At 45.3% G+C, this 22,400-nt stretch overlaps 1 protein-coding gene across 1 annotated transcript in view; it reads left to right on the top strand.

Annotated features, from left to right (window-relative positions):
- Window positions 1–22,355, top strand: part of wnt6b (wingless-type MMTV integration site family, member 6b) — a 25,755-nt gene extending 3,400 nt beyond the window's left edge. The window contains exons 2-4 of the mRNA XM_008293523.1: window positions 6,237–6,457; window positions 18,206–18,510; window positions 19,820–22,355. Of these exons, the coding sequence (XP_008291745.1) occupies window positions 6,237–6,457; window positions 18,206–18,510; window positions 19,820–20,281 (988 nt within the window). The 3' untranslated portion in view covers window positions 20,282–22,355. The remainder of the gene's footprint in view (window positions 1–6,236; window positions 6,458–18,205; window positions 18,511–19,819) is intronic.
- Window positions 22,356–22,400: the final 45 nt, after the last annotated feature.

Below are 22,400 nucleotides of genomic sequence, written 5' to 3'. Positions count from 1 at the left end.
TCACCAGAGGAGACTTTCATTGAAACAGATCTTATCTTGTCGCTCCGGTCCTGCTCTGAGAAGCTAAATGTCTAATCAGGACCAGGGAGATGGGCACAGATAAAGATTAAATGACGATGTGGGTTTGGCAGCAGGTACGGTTAAGAGCTGACATTAAACTGTTTATGTGTGTGTGTGTGTGTGTGTGTGTGTGTGTGTGTGCAGTTTTGAGCTTACATGCATTTTGTAGACTTTGGTGCTGACAGTGTTTTCTGTATGATGCAGACGACAGACATGGTCCAAGAAGCCGTGGTAGGGAGAGGAACGGAGCTGTTATAGTCTGAATCCAGCTTTAAATGTAAAAGGAACAGCTGATTAACGTTTGATAGATGTTGTAGATTGTTCCGATGTGTTCCTTCAGATTGTTAATGTCATAAATTAAAACTTTCCACAGCTCTCTTGTCGTCACAGTGAATCAATAGAAACGTCGCTGGGGCAATTTAATTATCCTTTTTTCTCCTTCTATGAGCTAAATGAATGAATAAATACATTAATGACAAGACAGATGACCAAATACAGTTTTACAGTAATTCATCAGCCTGTAGACGAGCATTGAATGACTGCACAGCGTACCGGGTTGCTGCCAGATGTGCTGCCTGTCGGCTGCTCCGCTGGGCGCTGATGGTTCTGTCCAACCACAAAACACAAAAAAAGAAAATTAGAGTCATTTTATCATTAAATAGCAACAACCCGAACACAAACAAATAAAATTAAACCGAGAGACAATTGTTCATTTGTGAGGTAAACAAGTAAAATGGATAATAAAGATATTTTTAGCTTCATTCATTTGGATGCTGAGAATGAGACGAAACCTTCTGGTCTGCTGTCACTTGACACACTGCAAACACGAAGACAGTCATTCTGAAGGTCTGGAGCTGGTTCTGGCAGCTTCACATCTGATATCTTATTTCAGCAGAAACTTTCTGTGGTCCGTGGCGACACAAATCACTTCAGGGACAGTGTGACCGACTGTGAACGAAGAAGCAAAGCGCCTGTAACGCTGCTGTACAAGCCATGAATACAAAGTCTGTCTTTACTGATGGTGTTCAAGGTATTAAAGGAAAGAAGTCCATCCATCCATCCATCCATCCCTCCATCCATCCATCCATCCATCCATCCATCCCTCCATCCATCCATCCATCCATCATCCATACACCTATACATATATATTATATATACACATATACAAGAAGCCATTTTGACAAAGTTCCATTACTGGCTATTTTACAGCAGGTAGCATACGCAGATTGCCACGATGCTAATTGCTACGATGCTAATTGCTATCAATGAAAGGAAAGTAATCGAGTATTAGCCTGTGTTTAGTGGCTGTGAGTGTAGTTATAGTTAGTTTAGTTAACTGCATGGTGTAGGTCACTTCTGTTAGCCACACTGCTGTAGTCTGAGCCGTCACACAGCCTCTCCTGTCCATACGTTCTTACATGGTGTTGAGCTCATCCGTGCACCTTTTCCACCCTCCCTTCTATCTGAATATATCCATCCTCCCACCCTGCTGTGTATCTTTTGGCTGTCAGTGCCGCTGGGTGTGCCACCGTTGTTAAACCCGACCGAATGTTTTTCTCCTGGGTAATTGGTTCGGTGGTGTCGGTTTCCTGCTGGTCACACTTAATTGCTACCGTTTAAACCGAGCGCAACGCGGATTATGAGCGCTGAAACTTTTTATCGTGACAAATGTCGTTGTTCTCGGCCTTGTTCTACAGCAGCAGCAGCAGCAGCAGCGACATGAGCCGACATGTTTGGACGTGGCGGACGTGTCCCGGACTGCAGGGTCAGGAACACAGCAGCACTTACTGACAGCACACTCAATTTGTTCCCATCTTTGTTTTTTTTTGTTTTGTTTGGGATGGCAGACAAACCTCATGTGTTTTGATTTACATCATTTCTTTATCTCTTTGCTTATCTCTCTGTATCTGATTCTGTCTCCTCCTTATCTCACGCTGAACCTCCAGCGGCTTTCTTCCATCTTTAGCCTCTCGCCGTCTCTCTTCCACCCTTTTCCTTTTTCTCTTTCACTCCGGCGTCTCAGACTAGCGCTTGTCGTGACTGTCTTCATCTCCAGCATACTTGAGGGATTAAGGAGGGATGAAATTCACTCATTCGTGGGTGGAGTGAAAAAAAAGAAGGGCCCCGTGCAGTACAGCTCTGTATCTGTGGTGCCGTGAGATCTTTAATGAAACCTGAGGTCTCTGTGAGCACCCATGTTTAATCTCTTTCTGACCCACTCTGGGCGCAGAAAACACTGAATAAGGCATCTGGGTTCTCATATCTTTTCTGATTTCACTTACATTATGTCAAACAGACCTTTTAATATTGTTTAAATCTTACATTTTTTATTGAACATAACCAACGCTAGTTATAGCTCGAAGGTACCTACATTTTCTTCACTCATTTAAATAACCCTGGTACTATTGTAGATCCTGTAAAAGCTTCGTTCTCGACCAGCTGCTGGCTGTAGCACAGATAGTTCTGCTATCAGTGCTTTTGATTTGAGTACTTTTGATTCTTTCTCTCGGTTTATCTCTGACTGCGAGGATCCTCTGCCTCTGTTTGGGTTTTTATCAGCACGAAGAGCTGCTCATGCGAGACGGCGTTTCCTTAAAGCCCCTGATACCATCTCGGACTGAATATCCTTCTGGGTGTTTTGTGAGTTATCTGTTCAGGAGCTGCATCATAAATGACAGACTGGAGAACAGTGGCACTTTGCATGGAGAGGATCTGATTACTGCCTCGCTTTGAAGTTCTGACTTGCAAGTGCATGTGCGTGTCTGTTTCGTAAGACATGCACCTGCTCGGATAAACGTGCATGTGTGTGTGTGTGTGTGTGTGTGTGTGTGTGTGTGTGTGTGTGTGTGCAAACTCTATTTGTGAATACATATTTTTAAAAGGCTTCTGTATCCGTCTGCTGTCCGTCCACCAGCCTACGATGAAGCTATCCCATGTTCTACTCTCCGTACAGGGATGCACACTTTAACGTTTCACCCTCCAAACAAGGGAAAGAATGCTGGACACTTATGGTGCGTTAATCCCATTATCCAATTATTGCACCCCATTTTTGGATATATCTCCAGCAATGTACTTTTCCACCTGAGTTCACCCCACTTCCAGCGTTTCCACTCTCCTCCTCATGCCCTGCTCCTAAACCTGTAAGCCAGTCGATTATCCAAACAGCCCGAAGTTCAGAGACGAATGCATCCCGCTGTGTCAGGAAGCACTGCTGATGCACTTAAATACATGAATAAGTGCTTCATTGGATATATTTGGTAATTGGTAAAACTCACAGTTGAGTTAAATGAAGGTTCTGTTATTGTTTGTTTGTGTTCTCTGGCCTGTGTCTTTAGAATCCCATTGCAACCATTGCAGAACATTCAGACTCATTAAGGTGTGATCAGGCCTACAGAGCAAAGCAGCATGGGAATGTGTCGCCCTGTTGTCGTCTGTTATGACCGCAAAGGCAGAAAACAAAGAGCAGATGCTGCTTACACGGATGAACCTTCTTTCCTGTATGTATACTGAAAACAGAAACCACACAGTGAGTTCTTATGGGACGGATCTCCAGCACCAGTGTCAAATGTAGAAACTTGCCCAACACACAGCGAAAGACTCCTCATCTCCTCCGATCACGTGGAGCGTCGGGATTGCTGCAGAACAAAGTCAGAGGAAGGAACATGTACAGGTTCCTTTGTTTTTCAGACAGAAGACCCATAAAGGATCCATAAATACGTCCAACACTACATGTCAGACATGTGATGTTGTAGATATAAAGATTCCTCCACAGCGTTTTATCTCTTTTACGACTCGCCGCTGCAGCAGAAGACATCACCAGGAATGTTTCCTCCGTTCGCCAAAGCCCTCTAACCGTCTCTCTCCGACGGTGACACAGGACTCGGAGAACAAAACTCCATCCAGTGCATTCACTAACTTTTACAACTCTACACCTCCCATTATAAAAACCAGGCTGGCTTTTGTGAGCTGCTGACAGAGCTGGCTTCCCAGCGCTGCCCCTGGCGCACAGACACACACATCGGCACAAACAAGCCCACTCGCTTCCTCGCATCCATAAAAAAAAAGACACTCGCATCCATGGACGTTAATTTGCCTCCCTGTGTGTCTGCCTCGCTCTCTCACCGTTCCTGGTGGCAGCAGGTAGATAATAGCTGGTTTTTCAGAGGGAGTGTGTGTTGCTAAGTATCGTAACCGTACCTGCTAATTAACACACACAGACTGTCTGTATGATTTAATTATCCGTGTGACCACCGCACACGCTGTACAGTCGCTCACACGCTGTATACACAGAACACCTGTATTGAAAATACAACACTGTTTCCATAGCGATGCAGTCAATACAGTCTCAATAATCACAGAGGGAGCAGTGGGTGTCCTGGAGTGTGCATACAGACGTGTGTGTGTCTGTCTGGGCGGTAGGCTGCATGTACATGTGTACGTACGTAGTCACACCACAGATCTCGGCTGACTGAGCTGGATTTGAAGAGTTCATTTGCAAAAACAGAGACCTCCATCTCTACAGACCTTCAGAAGTCCACGTTTCCATCGTCCACCTGAGACAACATCAGTCAAAGTGAAGTTATCTGTTTCTGTCAAACCCACTCAGCTTCAGTTTGATTGATTTTATCTCAAGCAAACAACAACAAAATAAGTCTTCTGAAAATCTACAAATATGGAGTAATCTGTTTATGCAAACGAGCTCCTCATTAGCTCCTCTCACAGGTCGACACAACTGCAGCCCTTTACTCCTGCCGTTATCACGTTTAAGCTACATCACGTTTAAGTTATCAGTTTACGTCCACGCTTCCACGACAGGATCGGCATAAAAAGGCTGACACAAAGTTTCCTGTGACGGTTGCTTTCATTCTATCATCTGCTGACATGTTAGCGCGCCACATAAATAGTTGTGTTACGATAAAAATAGATCGGCTATCAACGACGTGGGGATTGCGCAACAATGGCTGCGTATGCGCACGTGTGTGTGCGCGTGCAAAAGTCTGTCGCTGCGTATCAGACCTCCAGGAGAGGGGATTGGAAAGAGTGTTTGTTCTGCTTCTTAAAACAAACTCTCAGGGCAGATGAATGATATCAGGAGGTGCGATTAACGGGCAGAAGGCTGAAGGCTCCCCCACTCGCTCTCCGTCTGTCCTGGTAAAACCTCGAGTTATGCTTCACATCTGCTGAGTTTCAGGGACTGAAAGTGTGAAGACAGAGGTGGAATAAATGAAAGGAGGATGTGAGAAAAGGCGTTTAATATATACGGAGTTAGCTGAACGGGGGGATGAGTGGCTCAGGGAAGGAGAGGAAGGGAAGTAAAGTCATCTCATAAAGCCACTTTCCTGCAACGCCACTGAAGTGGCCGCAGACGCTGGCAGGCGTCCTGCGAGGTAGAGCCAAGCCCCCTCTTCCCATTAAGAGTTAGAATAAATTATTTATCTTTATTATATACAGTCATCTGTCAAAGCTGTAGAGGAGGTCCACGACCGTATTCATCCAGTGTGAGATATATGTATATATATTTTAATGTTTTAAATATTTGAACTACACGAAGCAACTCTGATTTATTTTGCCACACATTTAAACATTGATTTTTTTTCTCCTTCTTCTTTTTTTTTGTGTAATATAATATATATATATACTTTTCATTTAGACGGGTTTAATCTGGGGAGTTTTCAGGAGGCTGATTTGAGGGACGTGTGTGGTTTGAGCGGTGAAGCTCTTAACTGCTACAACATCTACAGAGAAGCCGTATCATCTGGAAATCTAGAAAGTCTGCCTTCTGGTTTACCAAAAATCAACTTAAGCAGCATTAAGATCAACTGTGAATGCCCTTTCTGTTCGGAGACATCCAACAATGTGACTTCCAGCTTTCTAAGGACCACACACTTCATCCCAGCGCCGTCCAACAACAAAGTCAGAGCTAAGAAGCCTCTGGGAAACTGTGCTCTGTTGTCTCCCACGTGCCTGTTCAAGAAGCACATTGTCGCCACAGCTGAGATGTGGTGGGCAGAGCTGGCAGGCCGACGAGCCAAACTGAAAAAACCCTGGCTTGCATTGTTCTGTGGCGGCTGAGGATCTCGGCGCTGTGTGATTAACAAACAGAGCAGCGTGAACTTTCTCTTATTGACGTGTTGCTCATGGATCGTTCTGTTCTGTCACGTTTATTTGAACTGCAGGGCGGTGGGCAGTCCGCTGGTCATGGACCCCAACAGCATATGCAGGAAGGCGAAGCGTCTGGCGGGGAAGCAGGCTGAGCTGTGCCAGACTCAGCCGGAGATCGTCAGCGAGGTGGCCAAAGGGGCCAGGCTGGGCGTCAGGGAGTGCCAGTACCAGTTCAGGTACCGCCGGTGGAACTGCACCAGCCACAACAAGTACTTTGGGAAAATACTTCAGCAAGGTGAGTGAAGGAGGAATGGAGGTGTCCAGTGTTCAGTGTGTGTGTCTGGACTATATGGAGCAGCATCCACACCTGAGTACAGGAATAAGACCGACGCCCCTCAGTGTGCATCAGTTAGATATTAGCAGCCCATTAGCATCATCTGCTAACGGAGCTAAAACAACAGCTGTTCTGACTCGGTCCCAACATCACACATTCTTCTAATAGCTTCCATTCTTTAGCTCAGCAATTAACTCATTTGTTGAATCCTTGCAGAACCCAAAGTGTAAATAGAACAATTTGAGAATGTAATGGGGCTGGGTACCGGACAGCTTCTTGGCAAGACGCAGCTTACAAGATGTTTTATTTGACGTGCAGCTTTAGTGAGCCTTGGAGGTGCTTGTACAGAGCTCTGTTTGGACCTGGACACAGCGACGGCGGCTGTTTCCCTTGTTTACCGTCTTTACGTAAAGTTGAAGCTTCTGTCTGTAGCTTCTTATGGGACGGACGGACATGAGAGTGGTGTTGGTCAAAGATGCCAAACTATTCATCTGACGTTCTGAAACTGAAAACCTTAAAAAAAAAACTGCCAAAATGATGCCATTTATTAGTGCCAGAAACTACATTTAAAAACCCCAGAAAGAGTCATCTGCTTCTTAACTTTGTGGTAATCGTTGAACAAACCATGTGTGACATGAAATCTAAGCCTCGGATCAGGATAATTTATCAAAGTCACTTCATCCTGCATGTCTTATTTGGAAAGTCTGCACAGATAAAGCATTTATTCTGACAAGATTCAGCGAAAAAACACCGACTTCTGCAACGTTAGCGACTTAGCTGCAGCCAGCAGTCACGTGACACGAATTCAGACACTTTTCGACTGAACTGCAGGCAAAGTTTACACCGAACGGACGGTTAGAAGTTAAAAATGGAAATAAAACTCCTATAGTTTGGAGAGGTACCATGTTGTCAGCTATTGATTACACCTGTGGGCACTTTTGTAAATACTGATTCCAGGTTTTTGGGGGTTTTTTGTATGAATTATTTGATTATAACTGAATCACACAGAACAGAAGAGATTTTTGAGTTTCTTCTCCTCTGGTTGTGCTTTTTATATTAAATCGCAGGATTTTTATTTTAGTTAAAAAAGGACCTAAAGTGAATAAAAAGGTGAAAGAAGCTGAAAGCGTCCAGACATTGCTTTGGCTTAACGATGTCAGAAATGTAATCCATGATATAACTTTCACACAGATGTATATTAAGTCTGTGAGCATCGACTGAACTGTGTTGAACAGATTCTACTGATTTTGTTGGATCTGGTCAGACAGACATTCACAGAATCATCTCCATTAGCGCCGACAGAACCTCTCCAGACGATGCATAGAACCACACAGAGCAACGGGCCGTTCCACCGCTCAGCCGCCGGTGCGTTGGGACGGCGGCCGGCGTCCTTACGTCACCTTGAGGTCAGATCGCTGTCTGATGGCGCTGCAGCACACAAGGGCAGCTGTTGTGTTTGAGACGAGGCGTATTCACACTCGACTGCCTCTGCTCTTCATCAGATTGGGCACGCTTGAAATGATCAGCTAAGATTGCCTTTTCTCTGAACATCTCTCTCAGGATCTCCTAACATCTTCCTCCAGCTCTTTGAAGTCTGTAATATAACTGATGTAGGGTCACCGCTGGGTCTTCTGCAATTACTGTGTTGGTTCTTCTCTCGTGTGATTAGATTCATAGAGAGCTGCTTGTCTCGTCTCCCGCTGGTATTACAGAGGAGCTCCTGATCTGCCTGTTTAGTTAACAAACACGGACGGTTTAATATTAATACACAGCAAAACATGTGCCAGACATGTTATTAAATCCATTCGGGGTGCATATTGAAGTTTTGTTCTCACCTGTCATTAATGTCAAACTGAAACTTTTAATCGTATTAATTACACACGGCGTATTATAGCAGTCAGGCACACAACAGTATGATTTTCAAAAGCTCTTGTCAAAGCTTGTGATCAAAGCTGTATAATTTTCCCTTTTGGAAAACTTGTGATTGCTTCTTGGCCTAACAGTAAGCATACGTACAAACTCCAAGTTCCCCTAAGGACGCGAAACACTTGGGCTGATGTCTGACTGGGACCAGCGCCTCGCGTTGGGAGGACGAAGGCACCAACGTTTCATGTTCATGTGAGGAGGAGATTCTGGTGCCGTCACCTGAGGCAAAGTCACAAACGTTAGCGTTTGACATGATTGAGAAATATGAGAAATGGATTAGACGCATCAGCTAAGAAAATTTTTAAAAATCCTTACTACCAAAATAAAAGACTTTCTTCTGTTCTCTTATAAACAAAGAAGAAGTTCTAACGTTTACACAGTTGTTTTATTTTAGTTTGAAATTTATGAAACTCTTTTTTAAATTTATTATTTTTTTTATAAATTATGTACTGATACACTGGACTCTTCTTCTCAATCTCCCAAACTGTTCAGTAAAACCAGAACATGATAAAAATCGACTTCACCAGTCAGGACCTCGTGCAGCTGAACATGGAGATGATTAAAAAGAATGCTGCTTCGTCTCTTATCTCTGGATTTATGACGGCACCGCTGCTGTCAGTGGTTCTCTGACAGAGGAGGAAAAAAAGAATGAAGACATAAAGATAGATTGAGAAAGAGAGGGAGGAAGAGAAAGGGAGAAAAGGGACAAGAATCTACCAGTAGGAGACAGACGAGCGATTAATCATGAATTCCTGCCTGTCTATAACAGAGGCCAAAGGAGCTCCTCTGTTCTGAAGCCTTTGTCCTCAATTACCTGGATCTGCTCTTAATGGCTGTTTATCACAGACTACCAGCAGGAAATGTCAAAACAAGAGTGCCTTTGTGTTTAATGTACTCCCTCTCGCTCTCTAAGTGCTTTACTTAACCTCATTGACCTCTGATTGGAGGTTTGGTGACGATACACTCACGCAAAATATGACTCAGGGTTTATTTTATTTGTGGAAGAAATGACATAATAAACTGTTGTAGACGATGCTTATTCATTTCTATGTGCATTCTCCTTTTATCCGCCTCAGAATTAGATTTAAATTAAAAATATTCTAGTTCTACAAACAGGCGTTAAAGGAGAACGTCCGCCTGTTACCTTCCTGCACCGTTCACTGAGTTCCCTCGACTTCTTTCTTTCCTTCGCCCTGACGGGAATGTGTCCGACTGGATTTAGTCTTCTAATCACTGCCAATAACTTTCATGTGTCTGTTTGTGCCACAACACAAACCTTTTTCTTTTCTCTTTGGCTGCCTGCTGGAGTTAAACAGGCACATAATCCGTTCAGCAAATAGTCTGCAGGCTGCGTTAAGTAGATGTTAATGATGATGTATGTGCACAACTTTAAAACACACTTCATAACAGAGCGTATTTCACTGTGTGGTTGTGATAGGGTTGTTCCAGACAAACTCTTTCTAGCTATGCAGTGTAAACACAGCTCTGGGGCATTTGGCTCTGGAGAGCAACAAACCGGGATCAACCATTCTTTTTTTTGTCCGCAAAACCACATTCAAAATACCTTCACACACTATTTGAACCATAGGCTGTATAGAAAAGGTGAACGTAGCCTTTAGGTTTTAAAAACACGAAGCCCCTGCAGATGCCGCAGGCCGAAGTTCTGTCTAATAACCAGCAGGGGGTGACATTCCCAGTTGCAATTGTATAGCCGTCAATGAGACAAAGACCCGACTTCTAACTTGATTTATTACCTTAGTAAACATTTCCCTAATGAGTTTATGGTCTCAACCGCTACCTCCAAGCCTTCACCACCACAGCATGATGTTCATTTTGTAGATTATTGCACCATTTAGAGTTAAATAGACGCGAGCTGCTTCAGGGCAGCGTTGTTCTGTGGCTGACGAGTCGCTACCGTAAAGGCAGGCGTAGTGTCCACGAGTCACCGCTCGCTTGTCACATTCGGTCTTAAAACAAGAAAGAAAACAGCACGATATCTGAGCCAAATTCCAAACTGAAGGCTTTAAAATGCACAAACCAGTGGGTGCTGTCAGAGTGGCCTCGTCCATCTTTTCTATGCAGTCTGTGATTGAAACCTCGCAGCACTGGTGCCACCTGGTGTGTTTGGTGACTGCTCGGTGACGTGTTAAACTTATAAAAATATGTTTCTGAATAAGAAACAACTTGTCAGCGGCGTGATGAGACTGAAGTTGAAGTGGTTGTGCTTTCCTGACGGTGACGCCAGCCTGCACGAGTTGCTGGGTGTTGATTTCTTTGTGATGTTTCAGATGATGAAGGTGATAACGGGAACATCACATCTCAGCTGAATCAAACAACAACACACAAATACTAACTTGCCACGGTGCGAATGTTTACTTTTTGATCTGCGTCAAGCCAGCAGATGAGAGACAGAAGGTGTAAGGTGTTGAAACGTGTGTGTGTGTGTGTGTGTGTGAGTGTGTGTTTATATAATACGGATTTTAGTTGATTTCACAACATCACTGAATCGATGCCATTTCAGATCTTTATTGCGAAAAGTGAATGAATGAACATGTTGACACACGGCCTGTCCCACGTCTGAATCCAAATGTTCTGTCCTCTGGACATGAACCTTCTACGTACACTGAGCTCCCAGACACAAGGTCAGATTTCGGGTTTCTGGTTTAATCGGCGGTTATTATCCTCTTTTCCCTGATCTCCATTGTGTTTAAATAACATACAGACCCTGGAGCGGTGGTGAGTGCAGCCTGAGCCAGCCAGCACACACCGATGCTGGTATTCACAGCAGGGATGTCGCGGCTCTGCTGTGGAAGACGCAATTGATTGTGTGTGGAAACCTTTGGTGTGGAATAAACAAGGAGTCCCGCTCCAGGCTGTGTTGTGGTTGCACATTAATTAAACCGGTTGTCAATCATATGGGAGATGTGCAGAATATTCTTCACAGGAAGACGCAGACACAGACGGGAAGGCACTGCCACGCTCACATGCTTGTTTCTGCTTTTGTTTGACTCGTGTTTACAGTAAATTAACAACTATTGTGTGTTTTTCTAATGATATGTCACACAGAGATGTGATGACGTCTCATTTTCTCAGAGTTGTCTTAAATCGTGGACCCACAGAGCTGATGAATGAAGCTCTCTGTAAACCCTAATAGCGTGAATGTTAAGCCCTAAACCTCATGTCTGTGCACCATGAGAACGATCCCCTCCTGCTTTAACATGCCTCAGATGTAACTTCACACCTCTGCAGCTGATTCTCCTCCCCATCGTCCACCCAGCCCTCCACCTCTAGCTGCAGCTCGAGCACACCAGCTTCCCTCTGATACGACTCTTCTCAAAAATGTAGAGTACGTATAAAAAGATGGACGTAGTCACCCCCTGGTTTCTGGAGTTCTGTTTAAAGCCGTGAGTTTGGCTTCTGGCCGTGGTCAGATGTAATAAGCGATGAGTGGATGTGACTGATGGCTGCAGGATGATTTGCAATAATAACATCCTGCTGTATTAAAGGGCACCATAAACTCATTAGGAAAATATTTACGGATGTAGCAAATCAAAGAGACGCGGGGTCGTTTTCCCATGAACTTCTATACGATTGGACTTCTTCCTGCAACCAGAGGATTGTCCCTCTGCCGGCCTTTAGAGGAACAGTCCCAGTTGCCTTCATATTGTATATACACAGTAAAACTACAAGTTGTAATACTGCAGTAATGCAGCCACACATGTTGGAACCAGTCCCTGGTTCTGAAGAAGAACGATATCAGAAGCACCACTCTGCAAGTCGACAGGATTGGTTCCGGCTGTTAGAAAACTCACTGGTGTGAACTGTGGGGCAGTTTCAAGACGAAACGCTCAGCCGTGACTGGTATGTCCAAGGGGACCTGAATAAGCATAAGGGAGACGGGCTACGGGGTCTTAGGGACGGCCACGTTGTCCAGTCCAAGGAGATCAGAGGATCATTTGAAGTGATCTAAAATATGGGACCTAAAAGGAGAGAACTTTCAGATGCATGATAAACCACCAGCTGCCAGGGAGCAGTGGGATGGGAGACTGAAAACACTCGCCTTAGTTCCCCTAAACGTAGACACATTAAGCTGTGGGCCCCTGCCAACCTAAAAAGAGTCAGTATTGTTGGTCTTGATCAGACTCTGGTGACTTGTAGTGAAGAGTGTGAAGTGTGGTTGTTCTCTCTGTGTCTGGCTTCGTCTGGCTTCTCCTCTTTCTGCTGGCGACTCCAGCGTACGCAGGCTGTGTTAATTAGCGGCTCGGTAGCTGTGAATGTGAATGTTTTCATGTTTTAGCCTCCCGATCGAGCAGCACACCGTCTGTAGCGAGCGCCACCTCGTGCTGGTGTGATCAGGGCGAGACTCCAGCCCCTCCAGGGCACCAGACAGGCAGCGTGGTGACATGGATGAAACATGACTCCAGATATCATCTCTAGATAACTGCTATTTCCATTCACCTGCCATGATATCAGCTGGTCCACACCTGTTCTCTTTGCGTCTAGTGTCCAAAAACTGCTGTGTTCACATAAGGTTCTTTTTTTTGTTGTTGTCTTGTTCTGTGTGTTTGTATTTGATCTAATTAGCCTTTACTACGGCCTGCGTTTAGTTCTCATTCATGTGCATCTGTGGGTCATGTTCAGTTTGAACTCTTGATCTCCGATTAGCATGAGCTCCCTGCAGCCCTCCAGAGAAAGCTGACTTCTACACAAGTCATTTTAAACGTTTGTTTTCAAGTCTGACCAAAAGTAAACACAGAAATTAGTCGTCTGGACAGGCCGCTTTGCTAACTGCATCAGGGATCTCCATCCAGGGATACCTGCCAGCTGACCTCATCACCAGAATATTCATCAGAGCGTACCGGTGTGTTTACATGAGCGAGGTCACATGATCTTCTGAGGAAACACAGCAGTTCAATGGGATGGATCATTACTGGATAGAGCACGATCAGGACAACAGTAGCTCATTCCAGTGTCCTGATGTTCTCAGAGGCCGTAGATGAGGAGAGAAATCAAAGGGAGGGCAAGACAAGAAGAATGGGGTGAGGTAGGCAAAGTCAGTCTTGTGCTTAGAGCCCCAGTAGCCACATTAGTGGGAAATGTGGCCGGTTGGAATAAATCAGAATGCTCCTTTAAAGGTCATCCTGGCAGAACAGATGCTTCAGGATGTATTGCAGCCTCCAGCAGCTGAAGCTGCAGACGCTGACCTTTGCATAAGGCTGCCAACTGCCAGTGACTTCCACATTTACACGTATGTCTGCAGAAAACAACATACATGAGCATTTGCGAGGCATCGAGCGGCCAGGTCTTGTTCGGAGGTGGGATCTGTGGTGGTGGGAGGGTGGGCTTTATGTCCTGTGTGGGATGTTGTTGTTTGTTTTTCACTGTTTGGTAGGTTTAGCGACCAAACCTATTTATTTAGTTTTCACATCTGCAGCAGTTAGCAGGGTGACTATCGACGGCCCGACTGAGAGGAGCGACAGCACCACTGGAAAGTCTGGGCTTTAGCAGGCACTGACTCACACGACCTGAAGAGGTCGACCACCGTCGGTCATTTTACTCCCTGAAACAACTGACCAGAGCTGTTTTTCTTTCTGAGGCTGGGCCGCTCACTGCAGGTGTCCCAGAGACCACGGAAACTAGCGACCCGCAGAATTAACGCTTCGTCCTCTGGAAAAACGTATGTGTTTTTAATCGCTTGCTTATCTGGACGATGAGGTCATCAGCGCACTCGATCATCTCTTGTATCGTTGCCCAAAAGTTGAAAAGTGATTAAAAGAATATGTGCGAAACGCTGCAGAAGGGCCGTTTGGAATTGGAAGCAGACGTAGACAGGCCCAGACACCCACCATGGCAGAGAATTTGTTTGGAATTCATGTCTGCAAGGAAAATGTGGAACAGGGTGCCTCAAATCATCAGATTTTTGATAGCTTCTTCGACTGTCTTTATTCTCTCTCTCTCTCTTTCTCTCCCCTTTTTTTCTCGTTTCCTCTCACTGTGTGGTGTTTCTCACTTTGGCCCACTTTCTTTGTCCAGTTTCAGAGAGAGGGGAATCTTTGCTCCAGGCTCATTGATGCCTTCGTTTTAGCAAGAAAAACACAACAAAAGCAAAAATAGTTTAAAAAAATACTTGAAATGAACATCAACATGACATTTCCAACTTGACTTTCCTCGACTGAATGCAGCGTTCCTGCGGTGCATTCGAGGACATCTGGACGGCCTCCCAGCTCGCCTGGACACAGCTCGTGTTCCTATCACCGTATTGTACCAATAATTACTCTTGTGCTGATATTTCACACACACACGTCTCCAAATAGATGCAGCGATGTTTTGGAGACGACACATCTTGATTCGAGTATCTCGCAGCTCCTGAAAAAATCCCGGCCCTGTTTTGCTGAACAGCAGGAACAATGAGGTGTGGTCTCTGTGAGCCGTAACCAGGGCATGTAGAAATGCTCGGCATGCACCGCTACACACATATAACGTTACGTATACGACGCGGTTCGGTGATTTATTTAAGCTGGCATTCAATCCCAAACAAACACAAACCATGAGATAAAGAATTCGGCAGACTATTTGTGACATGTCAAAACTACATAAAACAATGCTTTTCACACACAGCGACACGGACTCATATACTTGGCCTGCGCTGGAGACGTTTCTGGGTGTCGGGGTGTACAGCTGGTATTGATATCACGGCGCGCTGGGGTGTGCAGGTTTCGTCACACGCCACCCATTCTGCATGTGTGTGTGTGTTACCATTCCTAATGAATCCCATTCAGTGAATCATGCGATATGGAGTTGGCAGCGGTGACGGTGGTGACTGCACGCTCACCGCCTTCCAGCTCTTAGAAATAAAAGTCCCACGCTTAGGCTCCACACACCATATAATGGACGGAATATTCTCTTTTCGACCTCAAAGTCTCTCGCACGGTCGTGTTTCTTTCACTTCAGAGGACATTAAGTCGACTTACATTCATTTCCTGGGGACTTACTACATGTTTACATGACTTATACGTGCCTAGCTCTAACCTAAAACTAACCTTACCCCAACCTCGAATCCAGTCTCGCTATGGTTGTTGTTACGAAGATTTGCTTTTTTGCAAACTGACGTACGTCCCCTCGCCTCGTTGTTCATCTTTTATCAAACTTCTGCTTTTCCAATCATCGAGGTTCCGACCGATTGGGCCCGCCTGCTTGCTCCGTTCAGTCCAGATGACACGGCTGTAGTGATTGGGTGGTAATGCTTTTTGGCCGGTCCCTTGTTGGGTCCATTACTGTGGTCCAGACGGAAATATTTCAACAATTATTAGACCTTCGCAATCCGCCGACTCCCCGAGCACCATCAGCTGGTTGACATTTGCGGTTTAGTAAGTAAGATGAATGGAGTATTTGGGTGACTGTTAAACTGATTGTCATGAAATGTAGTTTATGACCAAATAAAAGAAAATCTCTTATCAGAATCAGCTGCACATCGCCGTTAGTGCAGCGACACAGTTCTGACACACAGCTAGCACGGTCAACATTACAATCATGTGAACCTGCAAACATTAACATGCTGGATGGAAAAGCTGGATAGCTTCATGACACAGCTGGACACTGTGGTTCTGTGGTGGAACTGATCCATCCAGCCGTCTGATCGGTATTTTTCTCAACTGTGACCAAAAAGACATTTGGGATAATTGTGCTGTGTGGGTGGAAAGGACACAGCAGAGATGTGTTTCAGGAACATGTCAGGTTAACAACATTTCATTTAATAGTTTTTAGAAAACAATAGACGTCTATGGGAAGGAGCAGCACCACAGGCTCCACAGTGCTAGTTAGCACATCGGCCGATTGTTGGTTTTGGTCTTTTTTATGAGAATTGCTTATAATTAGAATACAATATTACCTTTCTTTTCTATTTCTGTCCTGAACCTGACCAAATATTTATTTAATTGAGCACTGACGGACTAAATACAGAAACTGTAGAAGATGTGAGATTTGTCCCAGCTCCACTGTATTAAAGGGTTTATGTCTGACAACAGCAGAATGGACTGGTTTTAAGTGATTGTCAGTAGTTCTCTAATTTCTGCCCAGTAAGATTCCTTTATAGCTGCTTTTTTTTTTCCTTCTCATCGAGTGAATAACAATATCTGCGCTAACGGAGGATAAAGACGTGCTGAGTGGAGGGCGACGATGATGCTGAAGCCACCGGGGAGGACAGACGTTCAATTTGCAGTTGTGGTTAGACGTGCCTTCAGCTACGAGCGTTAAGCTCCACACCCGAAATAAACCGGCAGCTGCGGTGTGTTTGAGTGTGTGACTGCGTGAATATGTGTACATCAGAAACAAATAGCCGGCCTCTCAGCACCACCAAATCCAGTGACGCTCGAGACTGTAGTAATGGAGCAGGACTGAGAGGAAAATCCTTTCATCCTGTTCCAGTGAAGCCAGATAGCGAGCGGCTGGATGCAGAGACGGACGCCTGCATGAATATATGGATGATTGGAAGCTCGCTCCTTTGACTTGTGTTGTGTAACGTGTAAATATTTACCATGTGCTCGTGCACCGATCGGCCCTAACCGCTGACAGGTGACCTGAATAACATTGATCATTTCATTGCGATGCATTGTTCTGCTGGGAAACCTGGCATTCATGTGGATGCTACTGAGGCCCCGTTTACACGTAGCAAAAACGGTGATATGTCGATGTGTCTGGGCCTTTGGTTTCCCCGTAAACGAAGCTACAAGTCACCGAAAACGATCAGATCTGAAACCTCTGGCCACAGTGGAGATCTGGAAAAACTCAGTTTTTATGTTTGCACGTAGACAGGAGGAGGCGGAGTCTGACGTCACAGTGAGCGACTAAAGCGTCATCAGCGTCACATGTGTGCGACCATGTTTACAGTTTGGCTTCGTCCATATATGGACTGACGTGTTTACAGTCAATGTTTTCAGTATTTTCCTTGTTGTGTCTCTAACAGCACATGCAGGAGCAGCTCCATGTCTCTGTCGGTCCAAACAAACCACCTCACTATCATTGAAGTAACAGGAAGTTTTCATTGTTGTGTTTTTCCAGGATTCTGATTGGCTAGCACGGCTTTATGCTTCTCGTTACACTGCCCCCTACAGGTCTGGCAGCTCATAGCAGCTCTGAACGACGTGTTTATGCGGGTTTGTGTGATGAAGATCTTTTTTAAAACGATCTGGTGTGAACAATGTTATATTTGAAAACGTGGATCGGCTACTGGCTACCGATACTGGCTACGTGTAGACGTGGCCTTAGTCAGGCACCACCCACCTACACCGCCGTGGTGATGGCGCTCCTCGATGGCAGCGACCTCCCCCGGCAGGACAGCACCTCTTGCCCTGTTGCCACACCGCAAAAGCTGCTGGAGAACAGTTCCAGGAACATGAAACTCCCCAGATCCCAATCTGTTCGAGCATCCATGGGATGCACACCACAGCACCGAAAGGGTCTGCTGCCAATGTCCCGGTGCCGGACATCACAGGACTCCCCCAGAGGTTCCACGTTCACCATCTGTCCACTGTTCCACTGTACTGTCACTGACCCCATAAGGCCTCCTGATTTAACACTTAAAGTACCAGCGTTTAACCACTGCTTCAGGTAACAAGTGATGAGTGAAAGCAACTTCAGTAACAGTGTTCTAAAGGGTGGCAGTGAGCCTCTTAAGTTTTGATTATACTTTAGTGGCATCAAAGTCACGGTGAAATGATTCCGTCTCTTGGTGACTTTGTGTCCAAACCAGACTTCAATAAAGTAAAGTCTCTTTTTTTATTGCAGATATCCGGGAGACGGCGTTCGTTTATGCCATCACGGCGGCCGGCGTGACGCACGCCGTGACCCAGGCCTGCAGCATGGGAGACCTCCTGCAGTGTGGCTGCGAGGCGACCAGGAACAGAGCACCTCCGAGGCCGGCTTCGTCTCCATCCTCTGGGGACGGCGTCAAGTGGGAGTGGGGCGGCTGCGGAGACGATGTGGAGTTTGGTTATGAAAAGTCCAAACAGTTTATGGACGCCAAGCGGAGGAGAGGCAAGAGCGACATCAGGACGCTCATCGACCTGCACAACAACGAAGCCGGGAGGCTGGTGAGGATAGTTTCACACGTTTCTGATTCACGTTTTGAAGCAGAACATCAGTGCACTGGATGAAGAGTGTATTTTTGGCTGCTGCTGTGCTGAACACAGGTCTGATGTTTCACTAGACTCCCGGAAAGCAGCAAAGGTGTTGCTTGTTCTGTGGAATGTTCCTCCATTCCACGAACATACAAAAGAGAAAGACATGGCCTCCAGTCATAGTTGTGTAGTGCCGTAAGCTGATATTCTAACAAGAATCAGGTTTCTGAAACAAAAAAACAAGAGCGTGCCACACATTTTGTTTTCAAGCCTCCGAGGCAGGTAGCCTCTAACGTTTCCACAGTCCTCACACAGGTTTAAAGTTCTTCTTTGTTGCTGGTAGGAACATTGATGGAGTTATGGCCGTGACACTTCGACATGCTACCAGAAGAGTGCAGATTAAGTTGCAACTTTTCAGATAAGTTAATTAGGTTAATTTATAGTGAAGCTTGGCAAATCTGCCGGATCACGTTTGCTTTTAGCTTCCACTTCTGTTGGTGTTGCTTCGTTACAAACCGCTCGCTGAGATGTTGACGCACGCACAGAGTCACAAAGTTCAGCGCTGTCGGGGTCAAAGGCAGGTAGAGAGGAAGAGAAGAGCGCACAGGAGGCTTCTGGGATGGAGTCCAATTGTAGCATTAACAAACAAACCATTTGAACAGAAGTAGAAACTTGCACACGAATTCCCAGACGTTGAGAAACAGACGAATTGTGACGATCCCAGAAGTTTGTTTATGTGCACACGCATGTATACTTGTATACACATAGGTGTGTGTGTGTGTCTAAGTGGGCAGGTGTGTGTGTGTGTGCGTGTGTGTGTGTGTTTAGTGTGTGTGTGTGTGTGTGATGGGTTAATTATGTGCAGTATAAGTGAATGATCTGTTGTCAAGGCTTGTTAGATGTAGGAAGGCCAGAGGCAACATGGAGGCAGAGGGGGGTTGGGGAGTTAAATTCCTTCTGAATAGCGTCTGCTTTTATCTTACCTATCTATCTGTGTGTGTGTGTGTGTGTGTGTGTGTGTGTGTGTGTGATCCGGTGGCTTTGTCTGCGATATATCATGAAAACAGAACAATAAATTCTTCTCCAGAGAACTTGTCATTTGTCAGAAGCTGCACTTTAGGGTACAAGTTAAAAGTTCTTTGTCCCATTTTTTTCCTGTTTGATCGACCTTCTCTCTCTCTTTTTTTTTACCTGCTTGCCCTCCTTCACCCCTCTCTTCCCCTCCACCACCCAAAACCCTCAACGCTCACCCCCTCCCTCCTCCACACTTTCTCCCTGCTAGGCAGTGAAGCTCTACATGCGGACTGAGTGCAAGTGCCACGGCCTGTCGGGCTCGTGCACCTTGCGCACGTGCTGGAAAAAGATGCCTCATTTCCGTGAGGTAGGCGACCGCCTGCTGGAGCGCTTTAACGGCGCTTCCAAAGTGATGGGCGGCAATGATGGCAAGACCCTGATCCCTGTGGGCCAGAACATCAAGCCGCCAGACAAGCAGGATCTCATCTACTCAGACGAGTCTCCAGATTTCTGCCTCGCAAATCGGAAAACAGGCTCGCTGGGAACAAGGGGCCGCATGTGCAACAGCACAGCCATGGACATCAGCGGCTGCGACCTGTTGTGCTGCGAGCGAGGCTACCGGGAGGAGACGGTGGTGTTTGAGGAGAACTGCTTGTGTCGTTTCCACTGGTGTTGTGTTGTCCAGTGCAAGAAGTGCTTGGTCCGGAAAGAGCTCAGCATCTGCCACTGATGAACTGGGCTGAAGCCGGTCACATTACTCGGTTCATTAAAACTACTTCTGTTACTGTTTCTGACGTTCTTGCTTTAGTTTGGCTCGTAGGAAAGAAGGAAGGGATTCTCACGATGATCCTTTTTATTTCCATGTCTGACAGTCGATGCCCCCAGAAGACGTTCATTTGAAATCAATCTTCTTTTGGTTCCCGTGAGTTTAAGAGGTGGCAGCCAAAAGAGACACCGCATGGAAACAAGAAGGACTTTCTTTTCTGAGCTACCTATTGTTTTGTTTCCTTGTTAATGAGAAAGGACCAGAGAATGTTCTATTTTAATGAAACAGCAGGACTTATGCAGCCCTGCATGGAGGAGATCAGCAGCAGAGCTCGGTGTGGCCTCAACCATCAGCCTGTTTCACCCAACTTCATAAACTGACTATGAAACCCTTTAAGCCTATAATGACTGTTTTGTTTGTTTCGTTGTGCTCTCTGCTATTTAAATCTGTCAGAGTCGTCGCTGTCTTCAGAACAACAGACAGATTAGGGTTACGGCCCATGATCCCGTGCTTCCATTCTGCTTCCACATGTGTGTTCTGCTATCTGACGGTAAACAATCATATACGTGATTCCACTTCACCAAGAATCAGAACATCTTTACATCCTACATCCCAGAATACATTGTTCAATGCAAATACAGGAAGATGCTGGTCTGGAGTCAGTTTTTCTGCTCCTTTGAAATTATGGGGGGAAAAAAAAGAAAAAGAAAAAGAAAAGGGAAACGGTCTCACATTTTGATATTTGAAGAACGCTCTCGCCGCCGTGCTGCCAGCAGAGACTCTTATTTATGTACAGACGTGACGATAGGACGACTCACTTCCATCTCGCTCAGAAGCACTTTTTATACAACAACTGCCGTGGACTTCATCAACAGATTGGCAAGAAAAAAACCTTCTGGGGTTTGGCTGTTTGTTCTGAACCAAAAGAGGAACCTTTGTTTTCATGAGAACATGTATATGATGTATTTTGTTTATCTATTATGATATACAGGGCTGATATAATAATGCACTTTGGATGTTAGCTTTTTCTGATTCTGTGTGTGTGTGTGTGAGTGTTTGTGATGATGTGTGTGATGATGTGTGTGTGCAGGTTGGCCAGTTATCACCGTATCCTTCAGCGGACAGTGGCTGTGTACGTACCTATGAGTTGCTGCCTGACGTTAAACTGCGTTACGCTGGTTGTTAAAGCACACGGCTCCTCGACGCTCCGTCTCTGAGCGGGACAGACAAGATCTTTTATTTGTTGTTCGTTTTCAGGGGAAGTATGTTTCCCATAAACCTATCATGTCATCTCATTTACACTTTTTTAAAGTTTTATTATCCGACAATGAGTATAACGAACTATGACACTACTTTGCTTCAACTTGTTCTGTTAAGGGTTTTTCTCTGTGTGTGTGTGTGTGTGTGTGTGTGTGTGTTTGATCGAGTGTTCAGGTAGGATCTTATCTTTAGAGTCAGCTCGTTGGGATCTTCCAGCTGCTGATGCATCGTCCCCACAGTTACCTTCATTATCTGCTGTATGACGGCGTTTTGCAGGGCCAACGACCAACTTTTATTATCGACTCTTCTGTCAGGAGAATCCGTTTTGCTGTCTGCTAATCTGACGTCTACATCTTGGACTGAAACTCTTCATCTATATTTTGTGATAGAAGCCCACAAACTTTCTGTGTGAACAAAACCGGGGTTTCAAGTTTTTGCAGTCGTGGTGTTTAAGCAGTCAGATTATTTCCATTTCTTCCAGTTTTCCAGCATTATTCTGACCAGGTTTGATGTAAAATAAACAAGTAAATGAATGAACATGGCCCGAAGAAAGCACATGGAAGGAGGCATTCAGCAGAAACGTGGCCGTAGTGACGGTTTCGGTGATGGCTGTTAACTGAACCCAGATCTCACATCCGTCTGTCGTTTATTTAAATGCAGGTTGACCTCTGTTGCTTTGTATTTTCTTCTGCTCTTCATCATTGTATTCTGCAGAAATCACTTCATATTTGGATGTTACGATGCAATGTTCATTAAACATACATGTTTAAAGTGACAACAGCGACCAGCGGCTCACATTTAAATCCTCGTTCAAATAAAGCAA

This window comes from Stegastes partitus, unplaced genomic scaffold (genome assembly GCF_000690725.1).
Source record: "Stegastes partitus isolate 25-593 unplaced genomic scaffold, Stegastes_partitus-1.0.2 Scaffold890, whole genome shotgun sequence".
Taxonomy (NCBI): domain Eukaryota; kingdom Metazoa; phylum Chordata; class Actinopteri; family Pomacentridae; genus Stegastes; species Stegastes partitus.
This window is presented reverse-complemented; position numbering and strand designations above follow the sequence as displayed.